General features: G+C 44.2%; 1 protein-coding gene; it reads left to right on the top strand.

The window, feature by feature from the left end:
- The first annotated feature begins 9,588 nt into the window (after positions 1–9,588).
- GSTUM_00001241001 (uncharacterized protein) lies at positions 9,589–12,078 on the top strand. XM_002838616.2 has 2 exons: positions 9,589–9,832; positions 9,893–12,078. The coding sequence occupies exons 1-2, from the start codon at positions 9,670–9,672 to the stop codon at positions 11,080–11,082; spliced, it is 1,353 nt and encodes a 450-aa protein (XP_002838662.1). The 5' UTR covers positions 9,589–9,669; the 3' UTR covers positions 11,083–12,078.
- Positions 12,079–18,175: the final 6,097 nt, after the last annotated feature.

The raw sequence follows: 18,175 nt of genomic DNA on the forward strand, positions 1-18,175 counted from the left end.
CTTTTCCTCACTTAGTTCTTGGTTGAACGTGTCCATACCTGGACCAGGCTTACATGATTTCGTTGTGGAAGGTTGAGAGATCAACTTGTGGGTATTCGAAGTTGTGTACAGAGTACCAAGTTTTATCATGTTCTGGTGAGTAACTGGTCCACTTGGCTTGGTATTGTAGATTTCCGTAGAAGAAGCGCGAATCAACTATTTCATCTAGTTCGTATCCTGGTTCTCCGTCAAGTTGGATCGGTGGAGGAGGAATCATTATTTACGAGGGAAACTTATTGTTGTTGTGTAATTCATGAAGTGAGATGTGGAATGTATTATGTATTCACATTGAGGGTAGAAGGTCGAGTTTATATGCTCAGTTGCCCACTCTTTCCAGTATTCAGAATGGTCTGATTTTCTTATATTCTAATTTCTTTAATGGTCGCATCGTATGGATATTACAAAGTATTTGCCATATCATATCTCCCGGTTGTATGTTTAGATCCAGTCTTCGGTACTTATCATATTGTTCTTTTTGCCGTTGCTGTGCTTGACTCATTTCGTATTGTAATGTTTCGTGTAGTTTTCCCATGTCTGTTTTATCCCGTATTATACCCTTAATCGTATAATATGTGACCTGACTTTGTAAATGTTGTTAGTAATTCGCAAGAAGGGTGTCATGCCAATTGTCTCTTGTTTACCATTGTTGTATGCGAATTCAGCTATCGATAGCAGTTTGTACCAATCATCTTGTTGTTAAATTGACATAGGCTCATAAATATTGTTCCAGTATTGCGTTTACCCGTTCTGTTTGTCTATCTGTTTGCGAGTGAAATGCTGTGCTCAGCCTGTTTTGTATTTCCATTTCTCCGGTTACTTTTTTTTATAGACCTGATGTGAATAATGTTCCTCGATCGGTAATAATATTCTTTAGGAGGCAGTAAAGTCGGAAGACTTCTCGGAAAAATATTTGTATAAAATCTCTCACGTCGATATCTTTTCTGACCTGAATGAAATGACTAATTTTAGTCAGACGATCTACTACAACCAGGATGCTATCGCAGTTCTCTGATAACGGTAGGTCTATTATGAAATCCATAGAAATATTTTCCATGGTCATTCAGGATCCTCATTCAATTTCAGTATTCCAGATGCCCCGTCTTTAGCCATTTTCGTCATTTGGCATATGTCGTAATTCTTGACATATCTTTTGATATCTTCACGCAGTCTTGGCCAATAGAATGATCTCGTGATAAATTCTGTAGTCTTAGCCGTTCCTCTGTGTCCTGCCATTCAGATATCGTGGTGTTGTCATATGATGTCTGTTCTTATTCTTTCTTCTTCAGGAAACCATTGTTTTCCATTGTACTACATGTTTCCCTCCTCCCATTGCCATAAATCCAGAGCAACTCCTTTCATCTTCTTTTTGCCTCCTTCCAATACTTCTCTTATTGCCTGAATTGTTTTGTATTTTTCGTTTACTTTCTCGATTTTCCTTCTTTCCGTTGATGTGAATTGGATAAACTCTATTGCCTTGAAGTAAGTTTTTGGTAATAGTGTTCGTGTTTTTTCTTTGATTTTTTTATCTTCTTTTATTTGTGGTTTATCATTTGCAATCATTGTAAGAGCATCTGGCTTTCCGCTCTCTTTGCCTGGTCAGTATTCGATTTCGAAGTTGTATTTGCTGAGTTGTTCCATCCACCTTATCTGGCAGTGGTTCAATTCCTTTGTAGTCATGAACGGGACCAGATTCTTGTGGTCAGTTAGAACTCGGACTAAATAGTCATTGTTCAGAACGTATCTCCTCCATTCCTATAATGCTTGAACTATTGATAATAGTTCTTTGTTTGCAATATCATAGTTGCACGCTGCACGGGTCATTATCTTGGATCGCGAAGACACTGGACTTCATTTTCCATCTTCGCAGTGTTGCGATAGTATGCCTGAGTATACATATTTCACGCCATCTGTTTCAATCATTGTCCTTAGGTCTGGGTTGAAATGTACCAGTATTGGTGCTGATATCACATGTGTCCGGATGGAATCATATGCTTTTGGCTTTATTTCTCCCCATTTCCGTTTCTTGTCTTTCTTGATTAGGTTATAGAGTGGTTTTGCAAGCCTGCTAAACCCCTCTAAGAAAATTCGATAAAAGTTGCAGAATCCAATAAAGCATTGAACAACTGTTTTATTGTTTAGTTTGACACAATCCCATATTGCTGCTATTTTGAAAGGGTCTACCATGACCCTGCTCCAATTGATGATAAATCCGAGGTATTCGGTTTCTTCATGGAATTCGCATTTCGTTGATTTGATCTTTATTCTTGATCCTTATATTGTGGCCATGATATTGCTGACATCCTTTTGGTGTTACATGTTTTCCGAGTAGATAGGTACATCGTCCAAGTATACGATGCAATATATGTCGAGGTACTTATTGAGCACCTTGTTGAACCATCTATGGAATGAAGCCAGTACATTAGTTAGCCCGAACGGCATAACCAAGTATTCAAACATTCCGCATCTTGAGGCAAATGTTATCTTCTATTTGTCTCCTGCTTTGATGCATATATTGTGGTATGCATCCTTGATGTCGAGCTTGGTGAAGTATTTTGCTGACCGTAGTCTATCCAGTGCCTCTCCAATTAAGAGTAGTAGATATCGGTCTTTCTTGGTAACCGAATTGAGGGCTCTGTAGTCTACACAGTGTCTCATTTTTCCCTCTTTCCTTTTGACGAATAGTATTGGAGATCCTCCTGATGCAAGGAAGTCTCTGATCCCTCCTCGTTTTAAGTTTTGCACAATGTACTTTCTAGTTTCTCGAGCTCCGCTTCTCCTAGTAGGTATACCTTCTGATTAGGAATCTCTTTTATTTTTTCCGTTTTCTTGTCTTTGTCCTGCTGAATTTCGTGGTCGATTGCTGGTCTTCCGAGCGGTAGCCCCGTAGCTTCTTCTTCTTGGAATAGATTCGTGAATTGGTGATATTTGTTTGGAATCAATTCTTTCCATCCTTTTTTTATTTTGGTATTTCTTGTGGTGGATGGCTAGTTCCGTGCTGATCTTGATTCTTTGCTAGGACTGCCTTTTCGTCTTCATATGTCCATTGGAGAATTCCTGTTGTATCTCCCCTTCGATAGTACCCCCCAATGTCTTATGCTGTGATCTCTTTAATCTCTATTCTTTTTGTTGTATTGGGCTAATTTTGGTCTGTGCTTCCAAATTCCTTGTTTCCTCTTGTGGTTTCTTCTAGTTGATCTACGTCGTAGAGTTCTTCTTTGTTGATTTTTTCTATGATCAACTGTGCAATTCGATCACCATTCTGGACTTCGTAGTCCTCTTGAGCCAGGTTGGCTAAAACCACTTTGATTTCACCTGTATAGTCAGCATCGATTACCCCAGCCATGGTCATGAGTTGATATTTGACTGTTAGACTACTGCGGGGTGCTATCCATCCATAGGTCTCTTCTGGTAGTCCAATGGCTATTCCTGTCGCTATTGTTGCATGCCTATTGGCAGGTATCTTGATTCCTTGGTTGGCATCCAGGTGGTATCCTGCTGCCTCTTTGGAACCCTTGGTAGGCACTTTTGCCCCTTCGTCCAGCTTTCGTATCCGGACTCTCTTATCTTACTATATCTCGGTGAACTTTGCATACAAAGTTTCTTCTTCCGCTTCTCATACCGGTATCGAGTAGACTACAAGCGAACTGTTAAGACATCTTGTCACGCATAGTTCGCTTGTGAAGGTCATCTTGTTCTGGTTCCAGTCTATTGTCTGGTTATGTCTTCGTAACTATGACATTCCTAGGACTATCTCATCATTCTTGAAATTTGCTACCTGGAAGGTTGCCATTTCCCTATGGCTGTCAATGTCCTTAGGTATTTCCACCATATAGGTTATAGGGCCCATTGTGCTTGGCTTTGCATCTGCTAGGTAGACTAGTCTCGCTTTGTTCGCTTTTTTGGTATGGAGGCCATATTTGTCACACATTTGCTTGTCAATAAAATCTTTGGTGGCCCCGGAGTCGAGCATTGCATATATGGTTGTTTCTTCATATTTTTCATTGTGTATCTTTATCTTAAGCATCCTATGATCTCTGTCTTCTTCTCCTCTTTACGTGTGTAGTACTGTGTAGTAGTTTGCTAACTTGATGGGTTTTCCAGATCCACATCTTGGGTCTCCCAGACTACTATTTACTAGGTACTCTCCTTGTTTTCCACCAATACATCCTCAGCGATCATCTCGTGGATGTTAGTCTTTTTCTGGAATTAGAAACCATTGTTTCCAGCTGCTTTAGTTCTTTGGTATCCATTGTCTGGTCAGCTCCGACATTTTCTTTTCTAATGTCCTATGTTTCCCCATCTCAGACAGAGTTTTCCATTTATCCTCCTAGCATATTCTTCCTTGAATCGGTTTAGAGCTAGTCCTGATCTCATTTTATCCAATTCCCTTGGTTCGCCTGGTCGTAATATTATGCTCTCACTTCGAATTGCTGTTAGTCAGAAAGTTCCATCCATATTCCTGTAGGACTCAACCATCCTATGTGCTATGATATTTTCCGAGTTGTTTCGAAACATGTTTGGTTATCTTTTTTTATCGATTGCCTATCTTGCAAATTGTTCTGAAGTTTTATAGCTCAAGTCCGAGATTCCCCACACTTCTCGTAGTCTCTGACTACAGTTTCTTAGCAGAATAATATAGAGAATAGCATCGTCGTATTCTGCTTCATATTCCAATAGTCGACATTCATTCCAGTATGCCGAAAATCTCTGTTTTTCTTGTTAGAGTTTCTCCAACTTCCCTCTTGTGGTTTTTTTACCTTTACGATCGCGAAATTGTTCAAATAGGACCGCCTTGAATTCTGCAGAGGTGACCCAGTCCCTTTGTTTCCTTCCATCTTAGAATGGCATAATGCATTGCCTTGGGAGTCCTCTTAACAGAGATTCAACAAAGGAAATCTTGATCTCGTCATGGTATTCTCCATATCCTTTGACAGAGAAATATCCTTTACATTGTGCTAAGAATATTTGTAACTTATCTTCGGCTCCTGCGTATGTGTCATGTTCTTTGGAGAAGATATCTTTTGGCTGTTGGATATTTCCTTGGCCCGTGTATCGTGATTCTGCGAGAAATGTCTGAAACTGGTCTTCAGTCATTCCAAGTATATTGGCACCTGGTACCGGAGTGGCTGGGGCTGGCGGCCCCAGTACTGCTGATTCCGACATCCTTTCTGGTCGTGGCGTTCCTGCAGGAGAGCTATTGATTGGTGATCTTTTCTCTGTGGTTATTGGACTGGCTGCCCTTGAGGGCTCTGCTGAAACGTGAGCTAGGACATTGCTAGATTCCCTTAGATCAAGGTTTGAATCGTCGACGTCGATATCTGCTTCCCTGTCTGGGTTGAAGGAAGCTGTCTTGTATCGTTTGGCGTTGCTCTAAGTGATGCTTTGTAATATAACGATCCCTCCTCAGATAGTTAGTTCTTAGCGACAGGAAACGATACTTCTCTTCTTCTTCTGTTTCTTTTCTTAGTCTTATGATAACACTAGGCCTCTGCCTCTATTACTGATAGTACGAGACTTTTGTATTCTATCGGGAATGCCTATCATAAGCTTTCTCTATGTCTTCTTCATGAAGAGCTTTCCTTGGCATAATAATAATGTTGCAATAAAGATAAAGATCGTAAAGGTGTTTTCTATTCATTAAAGTCATATGTAGGAAAAGTACTTAGTATTCAATCTAATTTTATTTAAACTGATACCACTCATACTGGTATACAACGAGCTCCCGCCGGTACAGGGATACCGCTAACCGGTATACCACTAATCCTAAGCTAACTAAGTCTGCCACCCCACACCTACCAGCCCTGAGTCATGCCTACAGGGAAACTAATTACAAGACCATCAAACAACCCAGCACCCACTCTGGTCCAAGTTCATAGCCCCTCTAGTATGAAGCCAACCAGCACTAAGCATAGTTGAAGCCGAGCAAAAGACCAACCCAAGCAGGTTCCTCATCCAACAAAATATAAAACACTACCCCCCAGTCTAAACACCATCCCGTGAAACCTCCACCACAGTAGAAATCCAACAAAAATCAAACTAAACCCACATATCCACCTCTCCCACCTGCATGCTAGGCCATCAACCTCATGAACCCACCTTGCTAGTTACCTCTGAAGAGTATACCGGTGAGGAGGACTTTTACCCACTGCCTGTCCCTCAAACAAAACAACATTTCAACAAAAGAAATACGTAAAGGTGGTGACAGACCGCAAAGGTTAGTGGAGCCTATCTCCCACCCGTAGTGCTATGCCTCCTCCAGCCAAACCGGTAGCCAAGCCAAAGAAACCAAACAAACACCACGAAAGACAGCGCACAATACCCAAACAAGTCCAACCAGGTAGTTACAACTCGCTATATGCACAGGTGGCCATCAGCCAGCCGGTCCATCGTAGAGCTTTACCACACTCAGCAGAGTCGCCCAATAGCTAAAGCCAGACTGGAAATGCTTAATTAGACCTTGCCCCACCTGACGCAGGCCCCACCAGGGCTCTCAGGTGCCTCCCCCTCCCTAATAAGCCTCTTACAAGTGCCACACACCAGACGCCACAGAGCCCATCCAGTACCCCAGCCCCTCAGACAGATCAACCATCCAATAGTGACAGGGCAGCCTATACCTAACTCCATCAGCCAGCTACTAGTCTTGGCTACACCAACAGAGCCCCAACCCCCAGCTCCTTGTAGCCGAGTGTGACACACCAGCCATAGTCAGGAGCCCCAAAGAAGGCAGCACAAACACCCGAAGGGACCGGTACTAGCCATACCATCCAACCCAGTCGAATAGAAGTCCAACCAAGCCGGGAAAGAGTAGGCAGAGCCAGCTAAAGCCAGACCCAACAATGGGCAATAGGCACTCCCAACTGATGCGATATGAAGAGTGAGGGTGCACAAACAGGAGCAGACAAATTGAAGGTAGGCTTCACTTGCAATGGGTAAAGCTGCCAACTACAATCCACAACCGAACCACCCAAATACACAGACAACACGAGTGTCTAGTAGCCAATTGTCCCCCACCACCCCAGGCAGCAATGGAAAACCATATCAGGAGGTAAGATTTTTCAGGGTCAAAGCCATCCCGACTGAGGCGAGGAGGAGACACCTGACTGAATCACTGTAAATGCCGCAAGGATAAAACCTACAATGGAACTGCGATAAACAACATTGTAGAATTCCGACCGTAGAAACGAAAATGTAATGAGGAGGTGCCAGGCGGGTACCACCCTGCCACCTGAGGAATGATGTGGCCGGTACGATGAGTTGAACTTGGGAAGGTCATCAGTCTGACCTAAGAGGGTTTTGTATAGTAAGAACTAAGGACTCTGTTTCAACCCAGCAAGAAACATGAGCTGGCCCGGAGAATGACTTGAGTGATCCCGCGAAATACAATGTTCAATCCCCCCAATGGAACGTGAAACCTACGAGTACATGATAGACAGAAAGACGAAAACATTTTACCAAAAGGGGCTCTTAAGTGACCGCGATCAGTAGCTCCAAGCGCCAGTATTGTGAGATAACCAGCAGGCAACGAAACGAGAAGCAAACAAGTAATCCGCCATGCAATACCAATAGACCTCAACACCAAGGACCCCAGGAACTACTGAGCAAACTCAGATATCTCCCCCAGAATCTAAGGCATCAAGGCCCACCATGGGTATGAAAGAAATGCGCAGGACTAAGTGACAGCAAGGACGAGAAAAAGTACTTAGAACAAAGAGTGAAGAATCTATCCTTCTTGTCCGCATCGGCCTCGTTATATAGTGTTCTTCCCACCCATAGTCATGTGACCAAAAGTGGTCACGTGTGCGAAACCAAATCATAACAAACTAATCATGTGACCAAAGTGATCATACGCTCGAAACCCATGACCTTATAGCAAGGTCATGTGCGAAAACTCATAAAGCAATCATGATACAATAAACAAGTCATGTAACTCGAATGAGTCATATGCGTGAAACCCATGACATCATAACGAGGTCATGTGCAAAACATAAATCATATGCGTACGGCATACTCACAAGGAATACTCATAAGGCATACTCGCCAGGCGCATGTCTCATGACTTATAATCGAGTCATGTGCGAAACATAACAAATTATAACATAACAAGTCATATGACCCAAATGAGTCATACGCGTAAAACAATAACATACCTATAACTCATAATCATGAGTCATGTGAAAACCTTTTTTGTGCCAAGCCACCTTCATGACATTGACAAGATCAAATTTTTGAATGCACTCAACTCTATCCGTTTTCTTACACTTAAGCCTACAACAATTCACTCTGCCTTCCAAAATACCGGATTGATTTCTTTCAATCCTGATATTGTACTGGAGAAGCTTACAGAGTAGGAATTCCATTATACTCAAACTCCATCCACATCTCTGCAATAGGTAGAACTCCTACCTACAACTCCCCAAACAGTTTGGACTCTTAAAAGACATGCAGATAGTCTTCTATCAAACATTGGCAAACTCTCACTATCGACAAGCAAGAGTCTACCAATGTTTCTTAAGAGCAGCCTCGTGCAGGCACATATGGCAGGCCAGGCACTTGACAATCTTACTCAAATGAAAGCTTGTAACCGGTACGGGTATACAGTTATTGGTTTGTTTTAAGTATCGCTTTGATACTTGGTTTGTTTTAAGTATCGTTTGATACTTGTTTTGTTTTAAGTATCGTTTGATACTTGGTTTTGTTTTATGTTTTGTCTTAAGTATCGCTTTGATACTTATGGAGTTTTACCAAAGTGTATCGATTGATACCTTTGATCAGTTTCGTTCATGCTAGACATGAACCGATTTGTGTATTTAAAGACCGCCTGTTTCTATGATAGAAAAGGCAGACTTCGATAGACAGTATTTCAATATACTTGGTTGAACGGTTACTTCTTTGTTCCTCAGTACACCCTCGAAGCCTCCTTTAGTTCTCAGCTCTCGCCTCCTCTCTGGAAGAGCAGGCCACCTGCCAACTATCGTATCAATTACCGATAATGTGAATAGAACCTTGCGAACACGTTACAAAGCTACTGAACTTGTTCGTGCTATACGACAGAAATGGAGCTGAAGGTCTCTTCCGAAGGGTAGGACTATGAATGTTGATGAGGCAAGGACAATGGTACAGCAGAAAAAGCAGGACAGCATTGAAAAGCAGGTTCAGCAGACATAGTGCACACTTGATGTGGTGACAAAAGCAGCAGAAAAGAAGGTCAAGAAACAATGGAAGGAAATTTCTAAGCAAATGTGAGCAGCTGTGAGGAATCAGAATAAGAGGCAAAAGCTTCAGAAGGATTTGTTTTGTAATGTAGGGCGTTCTGTGGTTGAAAATTTCAATAATTCTACCCATGTATAATAAAAGTTCCATTGAGCTGTCCATCTCGTTGAACTGTCCGGCACTCCTACGCAGTGCCGTCAATCTTCGTAGGTCGCCTAGCGTCTTTCGAAATGGCGGGAACCTTGGCACGGTTACCGGTCATCTGATAAATCTACAGCACATTTTTACGATACCTCCTCCTTCCGTGCGGAAGAAACAAAAAACAAAATACTGAGATGAGGCTCGGTGTTGCCGTTGCATAGGCGGTCAGGGTGTCAGGGGCTCGCTCCATCGCCTCCAGACTGAAAAGAACAACGCCAAATGTCGAGAAAGCGGATTCTATTCATCCACCCAGACCTGGGAATCGGAGGGGCTGAGAGGCTCGTCATCGATGCTGCCGTAGGACTCCAACAGAGGGGTCACACGGTAACACTTTACACCTCTCACTGTGATCAAAGACACTGCTTTGACGAAGCCCGCGATGGTCAGTACACACTCTGCTGAGGTGCTCTTGGAGCTCATGGGCTGATACCGTGTGTCTTAGGAACGCTTGACGTTCGTGTCGCTGGGAATACAATCCTTCCACCGAACCTTTTGGGACGCTTCAACATTCTCTGCGCCATATTACGACAGGTCCACCTCACGCTGACCTTGCTCCTCACGGGTGAGATATCGAAGCACGACTATATTTTCATCGATCAGCTCTCAGCCGCGATCCCTTTGCTTCGCTTCTTCTCGCCGCCAACCAAGATTCTGTTCTACTGCCATTTCCCCGATTACCTGCTCACCGCGAGGGCTTCATTCATCAAGAGTCTTTACCGTATCCCCTTCGATTGGTTTGAGGGCTTCACCACCGGATTGGCCGACACGATTGTCGTCAACTCGGCTTTCACAAGATCCGTCTTTGCCACCGCATTCCCGAGGATCGGGCTTGTTCCAAGGGTGGTGTATCCGTGCGTCACTACTGCTACCATCGCTTCGCCCTCGAGGGCTATCGATAGCGATCCGCCCCTCCCGGGTGATGGGAGAAAGGTGATACTCTCCATCAACAGGTTCGAACGGAAGAAGAATATAGATCTGGCAATAGCCTCGTATTCCCTGCTCGCCCGGGAGCAGAGGGGTCGATCGCGCTTGGTCATCGCCGGAGGCTACGATGCCAGGGTCTCGGAGAATGTCACCTACCATAGCGACCTGGTGATGCTTTGTGAGAAGCTAGGCCTCAGATCCGCCACTTCGCGAAATTTTATATCGAGCTTATCGGTGCCGGAGGATACGGATGTGCTGTTTTTGCTTTCCATCCCGGCGACACTCAAAAATTATTTGCTCAGGACGGCCTCGCTCCTCGTCTACACTCCTGCTCAAGAGCACTTTGGCATCGTTCCGCTGGAGGCCATGATTGCTGGTGTTCCCGTCCTAGCGCACAACTCTGGTGGACCCTTGGAAACGATTGAGGAAGGGAGGACGGGTTGGCTAAGGCCAGCGGAAGGTGTGCAATGGGCTGCGGTGATGCGAATGGCATTGTTCGAGATGGAGGAGGGGGCCGTTCTGGACATGGCTACGCGTGGAAGGGAAAGGATTATCGAGTTGTTTTCAAGGGAGAAAATGGCTGAGAGGTTGGATGGTGAATTTGATGAGATTTCAGACAGGAGATCTATCAGGGGGTTGGTGTTGACCGTATTGGCTGGGATGGGAGTGGTGATTGGATTGGGGGTTGCGTTTGCATTGAGAAGTTGAGATGGGGTGGCATTTGGTGCCGGTACAGTGTTGTAGAATACCTCCGGGTTAGATAGAGAGTTTGCAGTGGCTTGTGCCCGAATCGCCGGACTGAAGTTATGTTTTTTTGTTTTTTTTTTGCATGTTAAAATACTCCAGCGACTTGAGTATGGTCCCGTACTGGTAGTTGGTGACACTCTCGCGCTGGGCGGTAATGATCAAGCATCGAGTTTCCTCATTTGCGCTACTTGCCACGCACGGACTAAGAAAATCTGGCTAGAAATACCTCACCTACACCTACTCGTACACCTAAAAGCGAGAAATTACTCCTCCATCCTTCTCACCGCCTTCCGCTCCTTACCACACCTCCCAACCAACTCCTCCCGATCCACCACCTCTTCTTTTCACAAACCACTCCACAATGGAAGAACTACGCCAAGTTCTGAGCGACGCCGGCATCAAACCCAACGCCGTAGCATTCACCCTACTCGGTCGCCAATACACCGTTCTATCAACCATCCGCCTCGTCGTCTGCGTCTGCGGCTATCTAGTTCTCCGTCGCGCCTTCCTAATCTACGCCCGTAAAGCGCACATGAAGACGCTCGAGGAGAGCGAATCGCAGGTGGAGGAGGAGGTCACGGTGGATAAGGATAAGCCTATCCCTCTGGATTACGAGAGCGAGGGGGAGGGGTGGGGGAGCAAAGCTAGGAGGAGGCAGAGGGAGGCGATAAAGAGGGCGGAGAGGGAGGCTGAGAGGAGGAATTTGGAGGAGGAGAATGGGGGGATTGACAAGTATTTGGATTAAGAGGCTGGCTAGCTTCTTGGTGTCGTGATTGCATCGGGGAGTTCAATATAATTTATTTATCCTTGTATCGCCGACGGGGAGGGAGGATTCGCGAACTACCTCCTGTTGTAGCGCCCGGCATCAAAAGTCGACCTCTTTTGTTCACTTTTCTTCTTACGTACTTGTAGTGTGATAATACATACGAAAATATAGTGCTTTGGTGTAAACTCAGATGTGTGTTGGTATTCCTTCAAAATACCTCTCTTTCCACTCTCAACTAATGCTCGCTTTATACGGGAAACAGTTCGTGAAATTAAACTGATTGTGATATAATTCAGTAAACCAGTACCGGTAATCTTGTTGAAGTTTTCCTTGCGCAAAGTGCATGGTGCGTTTTCACGTGATACATGGAACTTGGCAAATTAGAGCCGCCGAACACGAGAAAACATCAATTTCCACACGCGTCTTCTCCCCTTTTTCACCTGTAGCCATTCCTGTTTCTTTGTTCGACATTCTTCCACCCCAAGTTTTTCATCCCTCCTTCGCAATCACAAACTGCTGCATATGGCGCCCTCAGTCAATCCCCCGGCGAAGAGAAAGCAGCCCAACATCAACCGAGTGCGCAAGATCCTTCGCGGCGTTCAACGCGAGGATTCAGACGATGAACTTGGCGACGAGGACCTCCCATGGGAATGGATCTACTCCGGAGAGCCGGGGGTGGCCGACCCGGTCATTGCAGACCAGGGACGGATAAAAATCGGCGCCAGAATGGGACAATTCAATATCGGCATCGGGGACTGCGTGCTCGTTAAGGGGGAAGGACTGCAGGGCGAAGCATATGTCGGGATGATATGTGAGTTTGGCGAAGAGGGGAGGATTGAGGACGGGGGTGGGGTGGAAAAGATGGCGAATGTCATGTGGTTTTCTACTGAGTTTGAGGTTAAGAATAAGGAGAAGAAGCGGATGGATTATTTACCGGTTTGTTTCTTTGTTTGTTTTTACATGTTCTGTGCGCTGATTTCTGGGGGGTAGAATGAGCTTTATATTAATCCCTCCTATAATCTGATCCCCTTGCCGTCCATAAACGGTCGGGCAAAGGTTCTTTCTCCTCAAAAATATAACCAAGAGTATCCCAACGGCGTGCAGAAGAAATCCAAGGAGTATGGGAAGGTTTTTGTTTGCCGACGGGGGTGCAATCCCAGGACTGCAACTTATACGTCCGAGTTTATTTGGGAGGACTTCTGGAAAGGGAGGGACACTGACATTGCCTCTGTCGGGGGGATGGTGTATAATGGGACCAAGGTGGTTAAGCGGAAGGAAAACAAATCTGTCGGCCAAGGCGCACGGAGGCCCAAGAGGCGTAAAGCAGATGATGAGGATGGCGAGGTAGATCAGGAATGGGATCGGGATGAGTTGGATGAGGATGAAATTGCAGAGTTGGACGATGTAGTGGAGGATGATCCGAATTTCAGTCGACGGACTAAAGCTCCCCGCACTCCAAGTAAGAGAAAGAAGACATCCACTCTTACCACCCCAACCAGACGGACTCCTGGGAGCGTCTCGAGGAAATACACTACTCCTACGCACAAGAGGTTAGATGATCTGTCGACTTGTCCGGATAATTTGCTAACATTTCTCCAGAATAGTGGTGAAGAAACCTTTGCTCTTTACCCCTCTTTCAACTCGTACACTGTCCCCGGGTACCCACCTGTCAACCCCTTACGCACTTGCTCGCCACCGGTTGCATGTATCTACCCTTCCGCCGTCTCTGCCTTGTCGTGAGGCTGAGTTTACAGAGGTGTACACTCACCTCTCTGCTGCTATTGCGGAGGGAACCGGATCGTGTATTTACATCTCCGGAACCCCTGGGACTGGAAAAACTGCTACAGTTCGTGAGGTTATTTCACAGTTGCAGTACTTGGTGACCTTGGAAGAATTGGACGACTTTACCTTTGTCGAGATTAATGGGATGAAGGTCACGGATCCCCACCAAGCGTATTCTCTTCTTTGGGAGGCGATTAAGGGCGATCGTGTAAGCCCTTCGCAAGCCTTGGGATTGTTGGAGTCCGAGCTCAGCACCCCCAGTCCTCGAAGGGTTCCTTGCGTCGTCTTGATGGATGAACTCGATCAATTGGTTACGCGAGGCCAAGGAGTCATGTACAATTTTTTCAACTGGCCTGGGGGACGGTATTCCAGGCTTATTGTTTTGGCCGTTGCCAATACCTGGACTTGCCCGAAAGAACCTTGAGCAATAAAATCTCATCACGATTAGGTTGGCCGATACACCCTTAACTATTGAGAAATCTAGCTAGGTTTGTTTAATAGGTCTTACTAGAATCACATTTCCTGGGTACACCCATTCACAACTAATGACCATTATTCAATCCCGCCTGAGCGGTGTGCCCGGTAACATTGTGGACCCAGACGCCATTCAATTCGCCAGTAGAAAGGTCGCCGCCGTGTCCGGCGACGCCAGAAGAGCCTTAGATATATGTAGGCGTGCAGTCGAGATTGTCGAATACTCCTCCAACAAAGAAGGTGATGAGCAAGCGCCCCCTTCACCATCCAGGAGGAAGGGCGGAGGCGTCTCCTCTCCATCGCGCGGCGGTGGCCTCAAAGCTGGTGGGAGAGTAACCATTGCCGTTGTCAAACAGGCAATCCAAGAAGCTACCTCTTCCCCTCTACAAATGTTCCTGAAAACCACCTCCCTTTCTTCCAAGATATTCATCACGGCTCTGTTACTCCGTAGCCGTCGCTCGGGGGTCGGTGAAGGTGTTCTCCGCGATGTCCTTGATGAGGCGGAAAGAATCGTTCGAATGCAGGGCGTTGCAGAGGAAGAACTTGGCGGTGGACCGAGGGTTGGTGGAATAGAGGCTGCGGTCAAGGGATTGGTCGAATCTGGAGTTCTTAGTGTGGAGAAACGAGGCGGGGGCGGGGGGAGAGTTAGGTTCCTGATTGGTGAGGAGGAGGTTAAGGCTGCATTGAGGGAGGATCCGGATGTTGGGGGTGTAGTTGGTAGGTAGGTGGGTAGACAAAACTGGTTCTAGAGGGCGTTTTCTTCATTTCTTCGTTTTAGTGGGTGCTTGGTATGATAGTATTATAGTAATATACCCCGAATTTTTGTTTTTACCTGAAAGACTTTACTATCCCTATCGTAATTTCTTTTCATTCCTTGCCAGCGGTGGACAGTCGGGTGGAGAATGGAGTACGGACTAGCTATAGTCTGCCAAAACATGGCTACTACTCCACCTACAGCTTTCTCTAACATATCCACTCATTCAAATCTCCACCGCATCCCGTCATGTAAGCTAGCTAGCTATGTGACCTTCCGCTTGCAAACCTCCAATAATTGGTCCCTTCGGCGGAAAAGAACCGTCCACCATAGGCTACGACAAATGGGGAAGGAAAAAATCTCGGCTGCGAAGCCTGAGTAGATTGATGGTCTTGGTGTGGTAAAAATCCCTTGTGATGGTTATGGCCGTTGTTTTTATGAACAAAAAGGTTTCCAGAACTCGAAGCGAGGTTGTGAAGAAGGAAGTGGAATGGCCAATTGACATTTGACCATTGGTGATGTGGAAGATGTTATCGCTGACCCTGCTTGCCTAGGAGCGTTAACTATAGGCGATGAAAAAGGCAATTTCTATTCGGTCACTTAAGCGCTATGGGTCAAGCAATGAGCTTTTGTGCGAGGGAACTGCTATCATAACGAGAAAAGTGAGTGTTGATTTAATTGAGTGGAGTTTTATTGCATGTGCTGTACAAGTAGAAATCTATATACACTCCTCCATTATTTTATTGTTTGTTTACCACCGGTCAAATATCTCCACCGTTGACCTTCCTATATAATATCCTTGCAATTCCCCCTCCCCGCCTAGTCTATGATTTGCAATATCATCCTACCATTCCCAAATAGAACCCTCTTCACCTGAGTCGCCATCTATATGTGATGGTACAAAGTAGTATTAGTTTACAGGATTGTGATGAATCCTGTCATCCTGTAATAGGATCCGTAGTAGAGTTATATCCTTCATCTGTTTTACCTGATATATTAGAAAATTCCAATGAGGATGTTGAATAGAGGCATTGACATCAAGCCTTGGGTGCTGTAAGAGCAGTTGAACAATATCCACATTTTTTCTGAATATAGCATACATGAGTGGTATTTCCATACCATTAGATGTTCTGCTAATATTGACTCTAGGATCAGCAAGTAAAAGTCTCAAAATGTCCATATTCCCTATATTGATTGCCCATTGAAGTATAGATAACGATCCAAAATGAGGGTCAGGAGGGTTCAAATTAATTTTAGGATGCTTTAGCAGCATACTAACAACTTTTATGTTTTTAGACATTATTGCTGCCTTTAATGGTGTACCAAAGTCGCTTTGAGATGTATTAACATCAATATCATACTCCTCTTTAGAGAGTAAAAGCGGTACCATTTGAGGATTTTTTGACATTGCAGCATAAATTAGAGGTTGATTTCCTCTATCATCGAGAGTATTCCCACTAATACCACAATCCAAGAGTGTACACAATATTACCTCCTTATTTCTCCAAATTGCTTTTTTGAAAACACAACCTACTAGACTGCAAAATGAGAGTATTCCGCGATTGAGAAGTGTGTACAAACTTTTTGTATCTTCATGTGAGGCGAAGAGGTAGAGAGCTTTTCTACCATATTCAAAGTTTTGTGGCTGAAATAGTGTATTGATTAAAACATGTTGGAGGAGGTTTGCAAGCCGACAGTTTGTTCGAAGAAGAGAGTTCAGGTCAGAAATCGACAGATAGCTTGAAATTTCCAACATAATCTCATTTGGAAGAGACAGAAAGGATACCGATTTTTTAAACAATTTTGTAGAATGATTTTGTTGAAATAGAATTGCTATCTTGAAAACTGTTAGAACTTTAAAAATCAAGGGAGAATTAGTATGTTACATACTAGTTGGTTCAAAGGAATTGTACAGTTGTAATAGTGTTGAGAAGAGAGATAGGTAGACATAGTGAGTAGTGTATCAAGGTGTGTTTTTGAACTTATGCTGCTAACAAAAAATCTATTAGAACCTTGAAAATTTATAGAGAACTGTAGTAGTACATACTAATAGGGAGGATAAATTAGACAGTTCTGATAGAGTTGATAAATTAGATATTGATAAGAGGTGGGGTAAGAAGATATGATGTTGGCTGAAGATGTTAGAAATACTTTGCTCTGAATGAGGTAAGGTAGACCTCTATATATAGAAAGTTCTGGTATTGCCAAGTTGTAGTTACATACTATTACTTAGGGTAATACCTACATGTACAACTACTTGGCAGAAGTGTTCGTGAAACGTGTCTCAGGTGACTAAGCTAACTCTGGCCTCGCCAAAATACCAGCTTGCAACGAGGATGATCGTGATTATGACCATTCAACCTATTGCGACCAACCATTCATACAATTTCCACCAACTAAAGTCTCATTTTCACAATTAATTCCCCTGATCTTTTTTACCAATAGTTAACAGATCTGGAAATTCCAAGCATGTGGCAAAAAAAAGACTCCCACCCAAAACCTCTTGTAGAGAAATAAGCTTTACAGAGAAGGGCATGAGAATCACCTTTTTCTACTGCCTCAAGAATGTTGCTTTGGTGACTCAAATCATTGAATGGCCTTGGACAACAGTTAATAGCTTCTTTGTCCTGGCATATGAGCGCCAATCTCTAGAAAATCTTCCATGCCCCAGTTGCATACCAATTTTGAGTCATCAGCAGCATTGCACAATGATTAAGGCTGCTAAATCCAACAGGAAAATGACTAGATCTGCATTCAAGGATAAATATGCACCTTGTATTTCTCTTGATACAGGTAAGTCTGTACTACCCTGAGTGATATGATATGATTCTCTAATATATTTGTCTGCAGTGAACTGGGTACTGAGAGAGACAAATATCAAAAAATGGCTTGCTAAGTTAAGATCCAGGCTGAAGCCAGACCATGTTGCTTAGAGATTGAAGTGGGCTACAGTTTGCAAGAACTGGACAGTTGAGGATTTTGAGAACGTGATTTAGAGTGATGAGTGTAGTGTGGAGAAATCCAAGAATCCAATACAACAGTGGGTATTTAGAGAACCTGCAAAGAAATAGTTGGCAGATTGTATACATCTAAAGGAGAAGAATAAAAGAATATTACTCATAGTTTGGAGGTGCTTTTGGGGTAAGAGACAAGGTCCCTTGGTTCCAATTACTCAAACCATCAACAAAAACAGTTATATCAGACTCTTGAGAAAGCATCTTTTTCCTGTTATTCATCAAATAATTTCTTTTGATATGCAAGATATTCTGTTTCAGCAA

The sequence above is a fragment of the Tuber melanosporum genome (genome assembly GCF_000151645.1).
Source record: "Tuber melanosporum whole genome shotgun sequence assembly, scaffold_266, strain Mel28".
NCBI lineage: Eukaryota > Fungi > Ascomycota > Pezizomycetes > Pezizales > Tuberaceae > Tuber > Tuber melanosporum.